This window comes from Stylophora pistillata, chromosome 1, assembly GCF_964205215.1.
Source record: "Stylophora pistillata chromosome 1, jaStyPist1.2, whole genome shotgun sequence".
Classification (NCBI taxonomy): Eukaryota; Metazoa; Cnidaria; class Anthozoa; order Scleractinia; family Pocilloporidae; genus Stylophora; species Stylophora pistillata.
The window spans coordinates 56,196,613-56,217,300 of record NC_142519.1 but is presented as its reverse complement, the minus strand read 5'-3'; the positions used below and the strand labels follow the sequence as shown (position 1 = coordinate 56,217,300).

At 39.1% G+C, this 20,688-nt stretch overlaps 1 protein-coding gene across 3 annotated transcripts; it reads left to right on the top strand.

Moving 5' to 3' along the window:
- The first annotated feature begins 317 nt into the window (after positions 1-317).
- On the top strand, positions 318-10,445 carry LOC148743236 (uncharacterized). Of its 3 annotated transcripts, XR_015991965.1 has the most exons (7): positions 318-448; positions 1,481-2,650; positions 3,118-3,183; positions 5,151-5,279; positions 8,235-8,326; positions 9,001-9,114; positions 9,837-9,861. XR_015991965.1 is itself a non-coding variant. In XM_088734127.1 (6 exons), exons 2-6 carry the CDS (start codon positions 1,510-1,512, stop codon positions 10,124-10,126), a joined length of 1,740 nt encoding a protein of 579 aa, XP_088590253.1. In that variant the 5' UTR covers positions 319-448; positions 1,481-1,509; the 3' UTR covers positions 10,127-10,445. The 3 variants fall into 3 exon arrangements, 2 of the variants coding, with proteins under 2 accessions (XP_088590253.1, XP_088590262.1); XM_088734127.1 differs by lacking the exon at positions 8,235-8,326 and having other exon boundaries at positions 319-448; positions 9,837-10,445; XM_088734136.1 differs by lacking the exon at positions 8,235-8,326 and having other exon boundaries at positions 363-448; positions 1,735-2,650; positions 9,837-10,445.
- The last annotated feature ends 10,243 nt before the right edge of the window (positions 10,446-20,688 follow it).

Below are 20,688 nucleotides of genomic sequence, written 5' to 3'. Positions count from 1 at the left end.
TCCCTACAGCTTCGCCCATGAGCTCACTAAGTAGAGCTTTGTAGCGCGACCTCGAATCCTCTCAACTGTAACTCATCAGATTTTTTTCTTTTTCACAGACAAATGACAGTTCTTTAGCCTCTGCCACATCCTGCTTTACGTTGCTCTACTAGATTTACGAATTTCTCACGTTTGACCGAGGCACTGCCGTGGAAGTAATGCGAGTTGTCCCCAAGTTTTCGAGTCATACAACCTCGTTCTCAGGGCCTTTTCCCTTGGTTGCGAGTTAGAACACGCCTGCCACAATGGAACAGCTACATAATTTATGCAAGTTTTCCCGCGCTTTCTATGTCTCATGGGATACCGTGCTTCCGGGTTGCTTTGACTGGAGCCATCCGTGATCACAACTACAATCGAATTTTTACGAGGAACACGCGATCAAGTGAATTCAGTTACACCTCCAGATAAGGTGAGAGGAATCCCTTTAAGTTATGATATACTTTTAGTGGCCTCCCATTCGGCTCGATGTCAGTATGTACTTCATCCTGAATGCGAGTTATCGATCGCTTGCCGTGAGATTTGTTTTTAGCTCCTTTTACATGGTGAGAACTTGTGAAACTTTCTACGAAGTATTGGTTGGCAAATAAGCGAAAGGTTAGTCATAGGGGAGGAGTGCGCTAGTGTACGGGCGGTTAAAATAAAGGAAGTACCTCAGGATAAATGCATTTAGCATCATAAAGAGTGATAGTAATATTTCAACGGCCAGCATACACGTAGATGCATGGCCTTGGTTGGAGAGGAGACAAGGTCTCATACAAACTGGGATCTTTCCTCAAAAACCCTATACCAAGGAATATAGAATAAGCGAGGAGGCTAGAAAGAGCGCTTTTCAAAATGTAGCACGAAAATAGATCGATGGATCCAAACATTTTATAGGTAATAAATGAAGCAATGCCTCAAGACGTACCAGAATTGTATAGGTGTATATTGCCTATTCCGCGGTATCCGGTCTTTTCGTCTAAAGTCTTAAGTCTATTCATCCAATATCAAGTCTTTTCGTCAAAGTTACAACATTATTTTAAATGAAGTTGTAACGCAATATATTTTATTAGATAGTGACAAAAATAAAGACTTGCCGTTTAATTATTTCGCGCAAAAGAAATGGGAATATTAGGATTGTTGGTCTGTAAGGCGTAATAGACAACTAAGTGTAACATCGCTAAATGTCCGACATAACCAACAACATAGTCCAACATGATAAAGAAATAAAACTAAGCCAAAAATGACCCCAAATAACCATCTTCTCGGTGTATCTATCGTAATTCACGACGTTGAATTTGTAAACGAGGATTGGTGACTATATAAAGCTATCGGAACCAAAATGGCAAAGGCTCGCACTAATAAGTTATTTATATATAAACTCTATCTAGCCTTCTAAAAGTTATTATTTGCTTCGAAAAAAGACTTAACAACTTGACGAGTTTTTTCAACTTTTTAACAGAACATTATCTGAATAACCAAGCTGCCATCATGAAGATAACCTTTTTGACTGAGGAATGGACTCAGTCAACCAAAGGTGGTCGTTCCACCCTCATTAGACAGCTAGCCATAGAATTGGCTAAGTTAGAAAATGTAGAAATTAGTATTTTAATTCCAAATGCCAGTCTGGAGGATAAAGAGGATGCCAAAAAATTTGACATCAAGGTTTTTGAACCCGAAAAGTTTTTGGACTTTAAACCAGTTGAATGTCTGCAGTTTCTTCCAGAAGGATTTAGTACTGACTTTATCGTTAGTCATGGCCTTGAGCTTGGACGTTATGGAGCTGTCATTCAAAACATCTTACACTGTCAGTGGATACACTTTGTAGTTAGCAATGCTGAAGAAGAGGCAATGTTTCAAAACTATGAAGGAGCCATTTCTGAAGGGCAGAAAGAGCACAAAACCGAGGTGGAATTTTGTAAAAGAGCTCATCTGGCTGTAACAGTGGGCCATAAACTCAATGAGAGCTTCCATTCTGCCCTGCGCCATTGTGAAAGAGAGATTTTCAATCTCATACCAGGAATTTTGGAGGAATTTGTCAATAAGAGTGAGAAAGTTAGAGATTCAAAGAACTTTGAAATCTTGGTATTTGGCAGAGGTGATACCAAGGACTTTGAACTTAAAGGTCTTCATATTGCTGCAGAAGCTGTAGCTCATCTGAACGAGCATGACCCAACTTACATTTTGAAAGTTGTTGGTGCCCCAGAGGGAGAGCAAGAGAAATTAGCTGAGAAGTTAAAAGGTCATAAGATTTCACCCAGTCAGTTGAGAGTGAGAAGCTTTTACAAAGAAAGAAGAAAGCTGGCTGAGCTGTTTTTGGAAGTGGATCTTGTTTTGATGCCTTCAGGAACTGAAGGGTTTGGTCTAACAGCTTTAGAGGCCTTGTCAGCAGGGGTACCAATCCTCATTACCAACAATTCTGGTTTGGCAGAAGCTCTTAATGAATTACCTTTAGGAGACAGTTGCATAGTAAATTCAGAGGCTGATTGGGCTGATAAAATCAAGCAAGCACGAAAACGTCTGAAAACTAGATTAAGAGAGGCAAACATACTCCGTGACGAGTATAAAAAGGAGTACTGCTGGAGAAACCAATGTGCTGGCTTTGTGGAGAAGCTGAGGACCCTGCATTCAGGTTGAAATAAAGTATTGATTTTACATACATTTATCTTTACATAAAATAATTAGTTTGTATGGCTGACCCCGTACAAATCTGTGTATCATTTTGAAATAGAGTTGACTTTAATTAATGTGAGAGTGCAATCCAAAATGAACATGGATATACAGTAGGGCTGTTTTGTATCTATGCAATTTTGATCATTGCTGATCTCACTGCAATGTATGTTTTCGTGCAAAAAGTCTTTAATTTCATGTGCTTCAATTAAAGGAACTAATCCTTAAAATGAACATTGAAATTAAGCCAGACAACAAGCTTGCTAAAAAAGCAACCTACAAATGCAAAAAACAATCTGAGGGGTTACACTATTACAGGTTTAACCTCTTTAGTTTAATTGTGGTGATCACTGCACCAAGATTTTTTGCTCATGTGGGCCTTGATTATCCATACGTAATTTGTGTCATTAGTTTATACATGTCTTTCAGGATTTGCTGAGGAAGTGCAAAGGGATTCCCAAGACAAAAGATGCTCAGCTCAAAAGCAAGAGGCTGGTAATAACTCATTTGTCTTTTTCTAAACATGCCTTTGGTATTATCAATAGTCTGAATCTTTTTTATATGGAGCAGGTTTAAAATATTTTGATGAATATTCTCACATTTTTAGATATTGAAGAACACAAGTCATGGAGAAAATGATATCATAGTTATAATGAATGCTCTAATAGGGTTAATTTTCATTTTCTAACAGACTCTACTGAGCAGAGGATGCAGACCAATCTGCATCAAATGTAGATTCTTCTTACAAATCTAGAAAGCGACAAAATGATGACTTAATTTAAGAACAATAGAACTTTGTACCTGTACATTCTTTGGAAATTTGTGGATTTTGTTTAATAATTGTTATCTGTCAACCAGATATCTGTTCCATGGCAATGTTTATCAGTCACATTAGACACTATTTTCCTTACAAAGTGATTAGCAGAATAATTTATTATCATTTTGTAGAGCAAAATCTGTATCATCATGAGCAATCAATATTATCCAGGCAAACCTTCCCCGAGCCATTTGAGCTTTTGAAGATCAGGTTGTTCAAATTCCCATCTGCCAGGGCAGAATTTTTTGCGTTCAAATGCCCCACCCAAGAGCCATCACCAGAAATTCGAGTCATTTCGCTCACACGATACTTTATGCCTTCGGTTTCCTTCATAACCTTCAGAGCATGCTCTTTGGTGCCGGAGTGCCATCGGTAAGATGAGAAGAGCATGTTGATTACATTGCGTTAAATATTACGTTTCTTCTGCGGATTTAGAAACTGTTTACGGTCGCGTAATAAATCAGACATGGTTTGAACCTGTATATGTAGTAAAGAAAAGAAAGAAAAATGTTGCAGCTACTATAGCAATGTCGTAAGATTTTAATTTTAATGTGCAAGGCGGAATTGAAAACAACTTCCAGATTATTTAGTCGCCTACACTGCTTCTGGACAGCATATTTACACATGAAAATGCGTGGTTACCTTTCAAATTGGCTACCGAAACAACGAGGTAAACAAGGAGATTTGGCTAACGTTTTCTCTCTTCCTTGCATTGTTATGACGGGTATGTTTTTCGCAGCGGCTTGGGAAATTAGACTAAATATTGCCTTTAAAACGTGCTGATTCGTTCGAACTTGCCGATAGATCTACGGAATATTTTGGTCATTTTCTGACCAAAATATTTAAATTAGCTTGTCTTTAGACTAAGCTGTCGAGAGCGGGGGAAGATGAATTCATGCAAGATTTGCGCTCCAAAATAGAGGTTTTGGTGAGTAATTATAATGCTTGAAGAAATTTGAGAAGACATGAGAAATTTGAGTTCTGTGTAGGGTAAAATTTTGTATCTCAATTTGTCCGAACTTTTCTTTCCAAAATCATGGAACCAAAAACATTTCTGTAACCTTAAAGTTGTTTTCTTTCGTTTAGGAGCGGTGGAATATTATCATCTTCGCTTATAGTTCAGTTATTTGTACATTTATTTTTTCTTCCCATAAAATCCTCTGTAATTTTCGTCCGCCATTTTTAAAGGCCGCTCTGAATGAAATGTGATCGGTGACTCGAATTTCTTGTAATGTGGATTTGGTTGACACGGCAAGACCCAGGCAACTGTAACCTTTTCCTCTCAGCTATCGGCTCGTAAAAGTGAACTATTTTTCTTTAAACACCTCTTTAATTAAAAGATAAACATGACTGTCAATTCTACTGGAAATTTTGGTTTCAGCCTAAGAGCCTAAGATTGAATCCGTTTGCATTAGATGATTTTTACTTCCACCCTTGATATGAGGAGCTATCATGGCAGTAGAAAAGACTCTTCTTTTCACTTGTAACTTTTAGTGGGTGTTTGGAAGTATTTATTAAGTGAACCACTTGTTCATTTGGAGATATTTATTGTTTGAATTTTATATTGATTTCATATATCCGACTGGTTTTAGTCAATTTATGTGCAGTAGATTTGATTATTATTATTTTTTAAACCCTCAATTAGTTACTGATCTAGAGAAAGGGAGAGAAAATGAAGATGGACCCAAAGCAAAGAAGAGACAAGGAGCTATTTCCAAACAGGACCCGTCTACTAGCAAGAAAAGTGAAGAATCTATCAAATTAATTCCTCGTGGTAAGAAAGTTCACTGGTTGACTTAATCAAATCTGAACCAAACGGTTATTATAAATTACTGATTCCATAGCAATCATAAATACGAGTAAGTAAACAAACAAACTAAACACCTTACTTGCAATAGCTTTGTCAATCAGAAGAATAGCAAAAAGGGCAATCAGGTTCTAATTAGTAATTTAATCTTATTGTAATTTTTCTTGGGAAATAGCAACAACCCTAAAACAGTGATGATTAATTTTAAAATAAGAATAGGATAACCAGCATCAGAGCGTTTATACATGAGTATAAATTGGCTAAACTAAGTTTTCTTTTTCTGACTTATATTTCTAATCTAGATATTTAGATAAAAATGGTCATTTTTATCAATTCCTTAATCAAACCTATTCTGTCTGCTTGTTTTCTTAATTGGCAATGTATGGAAATAAACACAAAAAAACAAATGGGAAAACTATTAAGATATGTCTGCATGCATGCACTTTATTAGACAATCTGCCATGTTATCATGAGAGACTGTGCCTTAAACATTCACATCATTTCATTGGTTCATAGTTCTTTTGACGGTAGGAGGGAGCAAGGGTTTTTAAAATAACACTTGAAAAAAACTTGGCAGGTAGAAAGTCTCAAGTTTATGGAACATTTATATGTGATTTGTAATTTGAGGAAAAATTATGCAATTTTAAACAAAATCAACTCAAATGTTCCTCGAGTCTATCATTTTCTGATAGACCCTTCTTAAAGGATCCAGAACTAGTACTGTCTGCATCAAATGTAGATTTGTCTCACATATCCGAGAAACGACAGAAAGGTGAATTGAATTTAGAATGGAAGAACCATGTAAATTTCCACCCTTTGGAAATCTGTGGATTTTGTATATTGTTGTTTGTCAACTAGACATCTGTTCCATGGAAATGTTTATCCCACTTTAGACACTTTTGTTGTTACCAGGTCATCAGCCAACTACTTTTATTATTTATCATGTTGTCATTTTCCCATTTAAGGTGGCTGAACACAGTTTTTGCGCACTTTTGCTGATGCAATTCAGCGCGCGCACAAGGATTACAAAAAACAAACATGCCATCAATAGAGTGGTCATTTTATTTACTCAACAAGTATCCGCTCATCTGAGCTATTTTTCTCTATACTTGGTGCAGTGTATTGAGGGCTTTAATCTTTCATTACAAAGATATATTAGAAAAGTTAACGGTGCCTCCCAGTTAGCTCAATGGATAGAGCACTGGACTATTGTGTGGGAGGTCGATGGTTTGAACCCCGGCCGGATCAACACTCAAGGTCTTACAATAATTGAGAAGAATATGCTACCTTTTCATAACATCAAGAAATGGTTAGATATTCTGGTCTTCTTGGATAGGGACGAATAAATGAAGGTCCCGTCTCCTGCAGGGTTAGGGGTAGGAGATGTTAATTTCCCACACGCAAGATTACTGTGTGATGGATGTCCTTCCCTGGGGTGGGATGGGTGGGTTGGGTTTAGGTGGATGAACCTAGTGGGGGACTATGTGTCCTATTGTTCTTCCACCTGTGCGATGTACAAATCTTTAGAAACAGATGCAGAGAACCCTGCAATTCTCAGCTTTTTTGTCGTTACTAAGAGAGCCCAGTAAAATGCAGCGCATGCATAGTAAGTCAAAAAATTGTGATTGAATGGAAAATTGCTTTCTCAGAAATAAGCCTATTTCTTGAGAACCACTCATTAGAATTTCATAAAATTTGGCATGAAAATACTTTAGGAAATAAGTAACTGGAGTATTGAAAAACTTTATTTTTAACAAAAGAAATTCTCGATAATCAAGTGAACCTTCAGTAAGGGATGGTTAGAGATCTCTCTGTTAGATTGTTAACAAAATGGTGTTAACTTGTGGGTATCATTACAAGCTTGTTGCATGCAAATTATAAAGAGAAGCTAATGACTAGATTTTCTACAAATGAACAAAACCGATTTTAAAGGCCTGTTTATATTTTTCCATGGCAACAGCACATACGTCAGCTTAAAGTGCACCTACACTCAAAAAATTTTTTTCGCTTAACGAAGTAAGCTTATTTTTTTGAGTATTTCTGCGCAAAAATTTTTTTATTTGCTCAAATCTTCAATTTTCTATGCCCAGTCAAAATACGGAAAATCGGCCGCCATCTTGCCCCACGACCGAGTTTAAAGAAGAATGGCTCTAGCGGGTAATGTGACGTCAAATCGAGAACACGAAAGTCTGCATCTCACACATTTTCACTTGTTTGGGAAGATTGTCGTCGATATCGTCCGAAATATGCCGACTAGGTGTGTTGTATGAAGATGGTATGGAGCGCGATACCCTCTTGCAAATTTCGCACGTTGCTACATCCTTCTACAACACACTTAGTCGGCATATTTTCGGACAATTATCGACTACAACCTTCCCAAACAAGTGAAAATGTGTGAAAAGCAGACTTTCGTGTTCTCGATTTGACGTCACATTACCCACTAGAGCCATTCCTCTTTAAACTCGGTCGTGGGGCAAGATGGCGGCCGATTTTCCGTATTTTGACTGGGCATAGAAAATTGAAGATTTGAGCAAATAAAAAAATTTTTGCACAGAAATACTAAAAAAATTAAGCTTACTTCGTTAAGCGAAAAAATTTTTTTGGGTGTAGGTGCACTTTAACTATCAAAACAACAAAGTTTGTGTAGTTAACTCACTTGCTGCCAGTTTTGGTGACTGAGAGATCAAGGGTTTTAGAGAAAATGGTGAAAGAAACACAGGTATCAAAAACTGTGTTCAGCCACCTTAATTCATGCCCCTTGACTTCCAGTAACTATGTTAACACCTGTATCAACTTCCGGTGAGTCAATTTGTCAACTGTATGGACAAAGTGAGTCAGATTCTGGGTGTATCAATTACATGTACTGTATGATGGTTTGTAGCCAGCTGTAACATTCCTCTACTTTGTCCATACTTATTTAAGGGAGATAGACATTTGGAATGTACAATCCTTCAGGAAGTGTTTGGTATACCATTATCCCAGCCAATCCATATTACCTATTTCAAAGACAGGAGGTATGGTCAGGGGTTGTGTGTATCTTTTAATTCCTTGAAGTCCCCTCTTTCCTATCATTGGGCAATGTGATTTAGCTTATTAGAAGTTTGCCAAAAGGCTGGTTTGAGAAAAAATTGAGGTACTTAGGGCTCTCAAGTTGGTTTACCAGAAGAGAGTGGGATTTCAATCCTTAATTGATGCCACATACATCACCTTCGTTATGTTTCCCCCAGAAAATTGTGAAACAAGAATGAGAAGTAGTTTAGACATAGAACAAGTAGTTAGGGTGTGAATCTTATCACCAGTTGTCAGAATTTTGACTACGTATGGTAGTGAAAGAAAACGTGAGGAGGGGTGGGATAGGGGAAAGCTTGATAATGAAAATAAACCCTTTAAACTGCTGTAGTCAGAAAGGTTCCCTTAGATGTAATGATATTCAGGTGATGTTCCATGTGTGACCCTGTTCTCACGACAATTCATTATGGCAACTTACCAGAGGAGTCTGCTGTTTGTAAAGCTCATAGCAGTAATAGATTTTGTTTAACTAGATTGTGATGAATTGCTTATTGCCTGAGCTGAATATTTTTGCTATGTCAGGATCCATACTGAATCAACAGTTAATCTCTTTAAACTTCAGTTCTTTATCTTGAAATATTTCAGCCCAACTTGTTTTTCTTTCTTACCTGCATAATAGCTCCTCATTCCCCAGAAGTCAAGCAAGATGATAAGGGAAGTGGCTCTGCCAAAAAACGTAAAAGGAAAACTCCTTTGGTATCCAGGTCTAGTAGGACAAAGAGGGTCAAGAAGGGTAAGAATATAAGTAGATTTTGTTATTTGTCAACTCAAGACATCTGTTCCATATATGCCCTTGTGTTTATCAGTAAATTTGATCAGCAAACTAATTTACTATCTGTAATTTTATTGCCAAAATCCATATGATCATGATTGAAATTCACCTGTGGGCCATTAAACTTCACAGAAATCATTTGAGGGTTTGACTATTTTGGTTGCAGTAGTCTGTAAATTTAGGAACACTGGTCGAACCAACCTAAGGGAGGAAGGAGAGCTCTGAAAACATTTGACTCACAATTTTTTTTTTCTTTTACAACTAATCAACAAAAAGTTAATGGGTGACCCTCCAAATTAGAAAGCTGGCAATGTAAGGGATATTAATTGCTAAAGGCTGATAGTTTCGAAAGAAACTGTTTGGGGCTGCGTCGGTGGGAGTAACGAAATAATTTGGATATATCAACAAAGTTAAAGTGGTAAATTAGCCACCGTAACGATTACAAAAGCTGACGTTTCGAGCGGTATCCCTTCGTCGGAGCGTTAGCCCTTCGTTGGAGCGTTAGCCCTTTGCTCCGACGAAGGGCAAACGCTCGAAACGTCAGCTTTTGTAATCGTTTCCGTGGCTAATTTACCACTTCAACCTTTTTGATATTAATTGCTGCCCAGTCCTGAGTAGAGACTGCAGGCAGTTACTCTTGAGTTGATATTTTAGAGCTCATAACTCTCATTTTGCATTTTCAGTCAACTTTGAAGATAGTGTACCAATTGATGATGTTTTAGAAGAATTGGCCCATAAGATTGGCAATAAATGGAAACCACTGGGGCGTCGTTTAGGATTTGAAGATGATGCAGAGCTAGCACAAATAGATCAGGCACCTGGACTTGAACTCTCCCAAAAAGCACTTCGCATGTTGAAAGAGTGGAGACAACAAGAGGGGCCCAAGGCAACAAACAAAATTTTATATGAGGCTCTCAGACACAAATTTGTAGGGCGTACTGACCTTGCTGAGTACTATTGCACCAAAAAATAGGGTTTAAAGGTGAATTTTATGGCAAACTATCCATACCAGACATACAAAGAGAAATTTAACGACAGCTCTAGTTAGCTTCTCTATGTTTTAGACAACAAGGCCATTTTGATTTATTAGCAAGTAAAAAACCTGTAGAGATGTCAACCATCAAATGTTAGATGAAAATAGATTATAGAATTAGGTATACCCTTTCAGGTAACCCCAGAAAGGTATATTTCCAGCAAAGATGTTTTTTTTTATTTGTGCATAGTATGTATTTACAAGTATTTTTTAAGTTAATAATGTCAAACATTTTAAAATAAAAATTCCTTTTGAATGAGTTGTTACTGTTACCTTCGCTTTATTGCAAAGGATCGTGCACATATACGTTTCATAACCGCAGTTCATATATATGTATTTCATATGTTTGTTGTTTGATTTATCATCTACGGGTTTATGTCGAATTAATTTGATGGCCTGCTCCCAGTTGGCTGGTTAGCTCAGTTGGTAGAGCGCTGCACTAGTATCGCAGAGGTCAGTGGTTCGAATCCCGTACAGGCCTGAATTTTTTTCAGGTCTGATTTTCACTATTGCTTAAATAGTGCTTTACTGCGAAGGATCGTGCACATATATGAATGAGTTGTGTTGGATATTGTGGATGCATAGGAGATATGCATTGCTTGTGTTTTTTTAAAAGAATTCTAGACGTCAGATTTGTAGAGAGAATTTTCCTGTTGAGTTTTCCTTTCACTGGTAACATTTTAATTATGTTGCATGTACATAGTGCAGCCACCTACTATATTATGCTCACAAGTTAATTAACCCTCCCAAGATCTGCTTGTAATTCTCCCCTCTCGCTGCTATACATTTCCTTGTAAATTAGTTTTGAGAATATGGATTTTGATCAAGATCCTTCTTGTCCAGTGATAAGTTTGAGAATTCTCATTACCTGAGTTTTGGATAATTATTTATGGATATTATTGGGAGACGTTACATCTTAATCACTTTGTGAGTTACAGGGTTAAAAAGGTGCAAAGCTAAAATAAAGATCCTATCATGCATCTTTACCCAAAATGAGACAACCTGGATTAAGTTTTTCAGTGACACATCAGTATACATTTTTTTCCACAAATCAGGAATTAAAAAAAAATGCCTTTAATGTGTATGTGAATGCTTTGTATGCCTCAAAGTTTCCCTAAAATGAAGCTGCAAGTTCCTGTTGCTAAATTAAAAAAAGACAAGGAAGATTACTTACCAAACTATTTTGCCAATAACCAACAAGCAAGGGTAGTAAAAACAGAAATGTGCTATCGACTAATCCAAACTATAGTAACTGTTGTCTTCAAGTTGTTACTTTAGTTCTATCATGGGATGCAGTAGAAAAAAAGGTGACGTTTGGAGAACACTCGAGAAGCTTAGGATTTTCTAAGCTGCCTGTTGAACAACCCGTGCCCATCGCTTATGCTCTCCAAACTTCTTGCTGATAAGTATGAGTCAATAGGGAGTTTAAGCAAATCACTACGGCTGGCGCTGCTACGGCTATCGTGGTTGACGAGGCTTGGGGAGAGTGCGTCGCCGTAGCCCGCCAAAATTCAACTTTAAGCAAAGCGAACTACAAACCTAGTACGGCCGAGAAGTTTAAAACCAATAAATTAAGCGTCTTCGTGGTAGTTTTTGCACGTCTAAAAACTCAAAATGACTTCGTTCAAAGGGATGAGGGATTCCAACGTTTGGAAAAAAAAATTGTAAGCGATCCTGTGCACACTGAATGAGTGAATTCAAATAATGAAGCTTACGTGTTGTAAAATTGCCAGTTTAGAGCTTATAAACACCAAAGCAAAGTTTCTACACGGTCCCCCATAACCCTCGTCATTCCTCGGCTTCAGCTATTTGAATTTCAAGTAGTCAGTTTCAGGTTTGAAAAGGAAAACTTAGACTTTCTACCTACGCATTTCTCCTTGCGTTGGCTGCGTTCTCCATGTGCACACTGCTTCGATCCTTCGACAAACCCGACTGCAAAAATTAAAGGCAGATTCACTCGGTAAGGGACAGCAAGCTTGATAAATATTCCCGATAAGCTATTTTTGAAGATGTTAAGTTTATCGCAATAGTTAAAATTGCTCAGGAGAATGTATAAAGCGAAGAAAGAAGCGAGATAAGTTCGCGTACCACAGACTACGCCAAAACCTTCCCACTCGCGTAGAAGGATTTCCCGCTACGGCTGGATGGAAACCACTGACATGCGCAATGACTCGTTTCTGGACAATTTTACTTCCGGTAGCCGCAGCAGCGCCAGCCGTAGAAGGGGAGTTTGAGAAAATCACTACGGATGGCGCTGCTACGGCTACCGGAAGTAAAATTTTCTGTAGCGGGAAATCCTTCTACGCGAGTGGGAAGGTTTCGGCGTAGTCTGTGGTACGTGAACTTATCTCGCTTCTTTCTTCGCTGTATACATTCTCCTGAGCAAACTAACGATTGAAATACACTTGACATCTTTAAAAATAGCTTATCGGGAATATTTATCAAGCTTGCAGTCCCTTACCTAGTGAATCTGCCTTTATTTTTGCAGCCGGGTTTGTCGAAGGATCGAAGCAGTGCGCACATGGAGAACGCAGCGAACGCAAGGAGAAATGCGTTAGGAGAAAGTCTAACTTTTCCTTTTAAAACCTCAAAGACTACTTGAAATTCAAATAGCTGAAGCCGAGGAATTACGAGGGTTACGAGGGACCGTGTAGAAACTTTGCTTTGGTGTTTATAAGCTCCAAACTGACAATTTTACAACACCTAAGCTTAAATATTTGAATTCACTCATTCACTGTGCACAGGATCGCTTCCAATTTTTTTTTCCAAACGTTGGAATCGCTCGTCCCTTTGAACGAAGTCATTTTGAGTTTTTAGACGTGCAAAAACTACCGCGAAGACGCTTAATTTATTGGTTTTAAACTTCTCAGCCGTACTAGGTTTGTAGTTCGCGTTGCTTAAAGTTGAATTTTGGCGGGCTACGGCGACGTACTCTCCCCAAGCCTCGTCAACCGCGATAGCCGTAGCAGCGCCAGCCGTAGTGATTTGCTTAAACTCCCTATAAACATGACGAAAACGGCACCAGTTTTACTCATGAGACAGAGCCCGCGCATATTTTGAGGTTAATGGACTAGTTAGACCGAAAGCTAGTTAAATAAACAATTAACTGACAATAGTGAGGGACTTGGGGGCCAATTGATAAATAAGTTTTACCAAAGTTTTTCCTCTAGCTAGCACATGAAGCTCGAAAAGGCAATAGTAAAAATTACGACAAAAACACAGTAAAAAAATAAGCCAAAAACGGAGTTGATTTAGGTAAGACCATAACAATTGTTAAGACACATGCCTACCTACCATGTACAACAGACTAGGATAACAAAAAGGCCAAAGACGGTTTTGGATCATGACTTGGAAAATCCGCCAAAACCTCCCAAAAAATAATTCATTGAGGGTTGTAGTAAGAGCAACTTACTCCTGAAGCTGGAACATTTTTTAAAGCCTTGTGTCCTATATGACTTTATAGAGAACGAAAAGACGATGTTATTTAAAGTGATTTGATGCTTGGGGGCCACCTCAAACTTAACGCAATTTTACTTCGAAGTCGAAGTAAAATAAGATCAAAATCTAAATTTCCATCTTTCCTCGGATCAAATATCTCACGATCGTCTCCACATACAGCTTTGTGATTCACAAAAATAAAACATCAACATCTTATGACTAACCTTCAAGGTTTGTTGTCTCATGTGTACATTTTTATCTTCAGTAAATCAAATCTCAAACTTCAAGTTTTCGGGCTTTTTTCGCGTTTTGTTCTTACTTTGATCATTAAAATATCCTCAACTGAAGAGCCAGCAAACACCACGAGTATCCACAGAGTTAGAAATGTTGGTGAACTTGTCATACTCGTTCATCCATCTTCAAAAAATATTACAAAAAGGTGGCGATCGTCCAGTTGAAACCTCGCAGAAACGCGTCGAAAACTTTTCAAATGGCACCGAACGCGAAAAACCAATTCCACTCGCGCATGCTCACACAAAATGCCTCTCTGTTACGATTTACCGATTCGATATACCCAGATTCACTAAGATATTTCCAAAAAGTTCGCTTACTGAGTTTTCAAAATTGTTTAAAAGCCTGTACTTTGTTTTCCATACGAACTATAAACAGTAGATCATGCGGGAGGATTATTTTTTCTCTTGTGTATTTTATATTGTGAATAAAGGCTGATAGTTTCTAAAGAAACTGTTTGGGGCTGCGTCTGTGGGGGTAACGAAATAATTTGGATATATCAACAAAGTTGAAATGGTAAATTGGCCGCCGTAACGATTAAAAAAGCTGACGTTTCGAGCGTTAGCCCTTCGTCGGAACGAATAGAGGAATTGTAGGTTGTGTGTGTTTTTAAAGGCAGAAAATGGAGCTACGTTATTGGTGGGAACATAGCAACGAGAACAAAAGCTCATCTTGAACAAAAGCTCATCTTTCAAACCGGCAGTCTAACTCCCACAGGGATCAAAGAACGCTTTTCATTCCACTAATTTATTCGTGTTTTTCTCGTGGCCATGTTCCCACCAATAGCGTAGCTCCATTTTCTGCCTTTAAAAGCACACACAACCTACAATTCCTCTATTCGCTCTGACGAAGGGCTAACGCTCGAAACGTCAGCTTTTGTAATCGTTACGGTGGCCAATTTACCATTTCAACTTTGCTGATATATCCAAATTATTTTATATTGTATCGCGAACCTTTATGTTAGTACGTATGATGCACGATCCTCGCAGTAGAGAGCGCTATTTATGCAATAGCGAAAATTAGACCTGAAAAAAATCAGGCATGTACGGGATTCGAACCACTGACCTCTGCGATACTAGTGCAAAAAAATCAGATACGATGAATATATGAAGTTCATATATTTTGAACTGCGGTTGTAGATACGTATGATGAACGCAGTAGAGAGCGCTATTTATGCAGAATAGGGATATCATTCCCCCCCCCCCCCCCGATAAAAATCGCCATTTAATAATTCACCACTCAATATAGAAAAATCACTCAAAAATTCAACTAACATTGATTTTTGGGAGATAAAAATTTATGAGATTTTACCGCAAAGATTGTTCTTACTTTTGTTTGAGTGGTTCTTCTTTAATTGACCATTAAATACAGGTAGAGGACGTTAAACTGAAAAAAGGGCCGTTGGGATCAAATCAAGAATGACCGGGACTGCTTTAAAGAGAAGATCACATAACAAAGGCAAAGGTTACATTAATTAAAGGAAAACAATTTTCGGGACTTTCAACTAACCACTTAATACAGGGTGACGGCTTTATATAGGTTCGACTGGACGGAATGATAAGTGTGTTGCTTAGTACTTCCGAGTTATAAGTTCTATTGTTTTTATTGTTTATCTTCGAGTTACATCTCTACAATAGCCGATAGAAAGATACCATACACAGAGCTACAAATAAATGTATTGTGCTCACCTAAAATGACTGCCAAAAGTCTTCACTGATGTCCTGCTACTTTTTGAATTTTCCCATAATTTTCAATTTATCTCTTCCTCTCCCCCATTTCAATGTTGCCTAAGTTATAAAATGGTCACAGATTTCAGGCAACATTTTGGGGGGGGGGGGATAGGGGGACTTCCAAGAAATTTATTGGAGATGATTTACAAGATATACTTTTATAAAGCTGAGAGAAGGTTTGTCGACCACCTTCCGGCGCTCAATTGGTTAGTGCGCCGGATTGCGTTGTGCGGGAGGTCGAGGGTTCGAGCCCCGGCCGGACCAATACTCATGGTCTTAAAATAACTGAGGAGAATTTGCTACCTTTCTATGACAAGAAATGGATAGTTATTCTAGTCTTCTCGGATAAGAACCAATAACCGTAGGCCCCGTCTCCTGCAAAGTTAGGGGTAGGGGTAGGAGACGTTAATTTCCCCCGCACTGACTGTGTGGTGGATGTCCTTCCCTGGGGTGGGATGGCCGGGGTGTTGGCCCTGATATGTAGTAAGGGGAAGCGTGCCAGTGAGTCAGTGAGATTCTCCAACGAGAATTCCTCATAGTTGACATACGGAAATGGTGGATTTTTTGGCTGATTTACGTCGTAAAGAATGGAAAATTCATTTGCCTTCGTGACTCCTTTGTTAAAGGAAACCAAAAGTAAATCTTGGGTTTTCCTTCAAGCTTGACATGACCGGACAATGCGAAGGAATCGAAAGCTTTATTGTGAATTTTGAACTCACTCGCTCGGCGAGGCGTCGCGTTTTTCGCGCGATTTGCTTAAGGATGGCTACTCGCCGTCGCGACTGCAACCTGAAGCCGTTCTATCCCCAGTTTCTTATCGGTCGTCACGTCGCCGTCGTCAACGAAAACGTTTGTTGCTTAAGGTCCCTGGTGGCGAAGCCACCCTGTAGCCCATAGGCCCGTAGGCCGGAGTCTACGAATTTTTTACCACCTGCTTGACTTTTAGAATATGACTCTTACGAATATTTAAACAAAACTTGAACTTTCTCAGGGAACAGGCCTCAAAGTCAAAGAGTGCCCAAGCCCAGCAAGTTAATTAACGCAATGTTACGAAACATCATTGGCCATTTTTATACTAGAGACGCGTTACCCGTCTGGACGAACTTGGGCAAACATTTGTAACCCATCTGGTTATGCATCTCTAATATAAAGATGGGAACAAGACGCTTTACGCGTCCGGACGAGTTATATTTCGTAGGGCGTCGTTCAAGATGAATTTCGAAAGGAAATACGTCCAGACGCGTAACGCGTCTGCATGTCTAAAGACGAGTATAGTAACAGACGAACAACACTAAAAACTGAGACCGTGCTACGAAAACGCCAGCGGTTAAACGCCAAACATAACAAGTAAATTCCCTAATTTCGTCCAAAATAAATTCAAATGTGTCTCGAGACACCCTCAACCTTTTCTTGAAAGAGTCTTGATCCCAGTTTTGGTAACCATTGGCCCATCAATTGCTCAGTTGCTCAGTTCATCGGGGCCTCGCTCGTTTCTGTTGCTTTTTGAAATCACCATCACTGACAGAAGAGAGGGTTCTGAAGCTTCCATTTCGAACTCCATCTCCCTTTGACAACGTTTCTTTGCCATTTCTTCGCTCATTTTATATTGGTAACTTAAAAACTCTTCTTCAGCTCTTCTTTTACGGGAAAATTAAACAATTTTACAAGTTCCGAGTCTTCCAACAGGGCCGCCATCTTGAATTTTACCGCCAAAAAAACTCTAGTCCCCATACCTTTTTATTTGACTGCGCGCAATGCTCTGCATAATTCGTCTCTTGTTGCTCGTCTTGATTTTCGTCCCGTCTTTACACCAGACGAATAACTTGAGAGATCGGTTCTCCGACTGAACGGTTAACGCATCCTTGGCTTACGGCAATTTGCGAAACGAAACGAAACGAGACAAAACAAGGTTCGCAGAGAATTTCTTTAGGCGCTCTGCTCCCGAAAATTGTCTTGCTAGATAAAGCATCTACGAGGCATCTAGCGAGAACAGTTTACGAAGAGGGAATAATTTCTTGTAGCGTCTATAAGCTTGTCTTCGCTTTATCTAGCAAGACAATTTTCGGGAGCAGGGCGACTAGAGAAATTGGCTGCGAGCCTTGTTTCGTTTCGTTTCGTTTCGCAAAATACCATAGGCCGGCCTTTATTGGTATTTTGCAAAATAAGGCATTTAGCGAGAAAAGTTTTCGAAGAGAGGGAATAATTTCTCGTCGCGTCTGTAAGCCTGTCGTTGCTTTACCTAGCAAGACAATTTTCGGAAGCAGAGCGCCTAGAGAAATCGTCTGCGAACCTTGTTTCGTTTCATTTCGTTTCGCAAAATGCCATAAGCCGGCCGTTATTGGTATTTTGCGAAACAAGGCATCTCGCAAGAACAGTTTCCTTTAGGGCTGGGATTTTGTTTTAGAATTGTATGAGATATACAATAATCCTTACGTGAGTTGTACTGAATAATATATGGACTGCGCAATAATTGTCGGGAGGGGGCGCAGTAAAACGAGAGGGGGGCATAATGTAAACTCACAGCCTTAAGGAGGAGGGGTAACATGTAAATTCCTGGGAAAGTGGGGGGGGGGGGGCAACTGAAAAACTGATTACCAACGATATTTCACTGAAAGTTATAGCCATTACTTTCTGGACTGGTTTGATATGAATAAAACATGGCTTATATGACATCAATAATGAAATAGAACATATAGTCATTGTCAAGTGAAATTAACTTGACAAGATTATCAAAATGACACATGTTTCTGTTGGTGTTTAAGAGTTTGATGATAAAAACTCTTCAACTAACTCTTCTGCTTCTCCAATAAAGGATTTAGAATTTAACAGGTCTCCTAAACAAGCTTTATCAGTGCGAGACGTAAACAAACCAAGAACATCTAGATCAATATTATCGATCTGTGGCACTCCATACTTCTCTGGCTCATGTTCACCATCAACTGGTGCCCCGCCCAGTGAAAGAAAAATAACAGAGGCTCTACTCTTTCGATTTTCCACAGCCAAAGAACTCCTTTTTCTTGCTTTCCTTTTGTCTTCCTTCTTTCTCCTGGATTTTGATACGTTGGTTTTGGAACCAATAGAATAGGTGGCCTTGTATTTTTTTGATGCAGTTCCAAGGTCCTCAATTAGTTGAGCAATATTATCTTGAATGCCAGTTGAGATTAAGTGCAGAGTGTCTGAATTGAATTTATGGTGGCAGGTAAGGCCTGTTTGTAGCTTTCCTGTTCTCTGATGTCGAATGCGTTACAGAAAAAGCAAGTAAATGATTCAGGTATATTTACTATATCTGTAGTTGAGGGGGGGGGGTTCGTCATAACTTTGCATTTGGGAGATTTGGAGAGGGGTCAAAGCTAATTTGCCTTTGTTGAGAGGGAGGGTATTGTGTAATATTTCTCCTTGCAAGGCTCATTTTTCGCCCCCCCCCCCCTCCTGATAATTATTGCGCAGTCCCTAAACTCATGTTAGAAATCAAAATTCGATAGTGTCCCAAAGAGAACAGCAGCCGAAAATTACAAACGAACGAAAACGGCGTCATTGGAAGAACACCAATAACGATGAGTCTAGACGATTAATGAACCCATATTCGCACGAAAAGAGATACATTTAGCCTAGCCGTTCCAAAATTATTCACTACCACTAGACTTTCACTACTGAGAGGCGTTCTCAATCCGTCTACACTATGGATCGAGACGTCTGTTCGACATCCGTGTAGCGAAAAAAAAAACAACCAAGCTCTTTATTCGCATTATTTCAAGAGGTTACTACAGATTATAAAAGTTAGAATATATAAGAAACAGTAAATTACATCAATAATCAAAAGTAAAATGTGCACAGTGACCAAAGACTTACTTTACTTTAATTCTATATTTAGTAGTCGTAATCGCTCGCCAGCTGATGACGATGGCAGGTAGGCGATGCTTATTTAAATCAATGGCTGTTATTTGGGGGGTGCTATAATGCGAGCCTGCGAGCCCGAGTCTTTTATGACGAGCCGGAGCCATTTTTTGCGAGCCCTGGGAAAATAATATCCAAATCTGGACATAATGCCTTTTTATGGTCTTGATTACGTCACGCGCCAAAACGGGAGTCATGGTCCCAGGCGTTCCTTGTTTAAACCGCGGAAACTGAGAATGAGAGTACGAAAATTTTCCTTTCGTGTGCTCGCTGATTCAGCCTGATTGTAAACAACACAATTTTCGAAATGTTGTGCTTTGGGCAGGTCGTATGGCAAAGATTCCTGTCTTATACGCTGTTCTCACATACAAACGCACACACCGTTCGTGGTAGGCCCACACTTAACGATGTCGAGCGTTTTCGCTCAAACCACGAAAATACTGGCAAAACTGTGACAGCCGATTAACAACAAACTATGAAGCTGAGACGAACACCTCGCTCGAAGGTGGTGCTTACAACAGCGAATAGGTGGTTTGCAACCAATCTCTAGAGACGCAGGTAACAATGGTGAAAGGAAGAAATGCTGGTGGACGAACAAAAGAAGTTAATGAGATATCTATTGTTTACGTCGACCAACATGGCGGCGATGACGTAACATGAATAGTAATGTTAAATGTCTAAGCTTAGCGGTTCTGTCCTGGTGTACCGGTTCACAAGGGAATTACCATTGTTCTTTCTTTGTTTAAGAGTCATTGGTTAGCTGTTGTGTATTGTTCGGTCTTTTGTAACGGCTCTTGTGAACCGGTACACGAGGACAGAACCAGCTTAGCTCTTCCATTAAATACCTGTTTCTGTAATTGGTTACTATCGGGTTCAATACTTGTAAAGTACGATTTTATATTTCGTACATAGTCACTAATATTATTGTGCAAGCGATCGTGAAAGTTGGTTTGCTCTTTGCATTGATTAAAGGTAAAAAAATTAAGATCTCGTGATGCATATTATAATTGTACTCGTGTTTTGAGTGAATGCTATGTGAGAGTTATCGGCCAGAAGCGAGGGGTTATGTGATTTATTCCCCTCGTGCGTTGCCCGAGGGGAATAAATCACATAACCACGAGCTGAAGGCCGATAAATGGCTTATTTTTA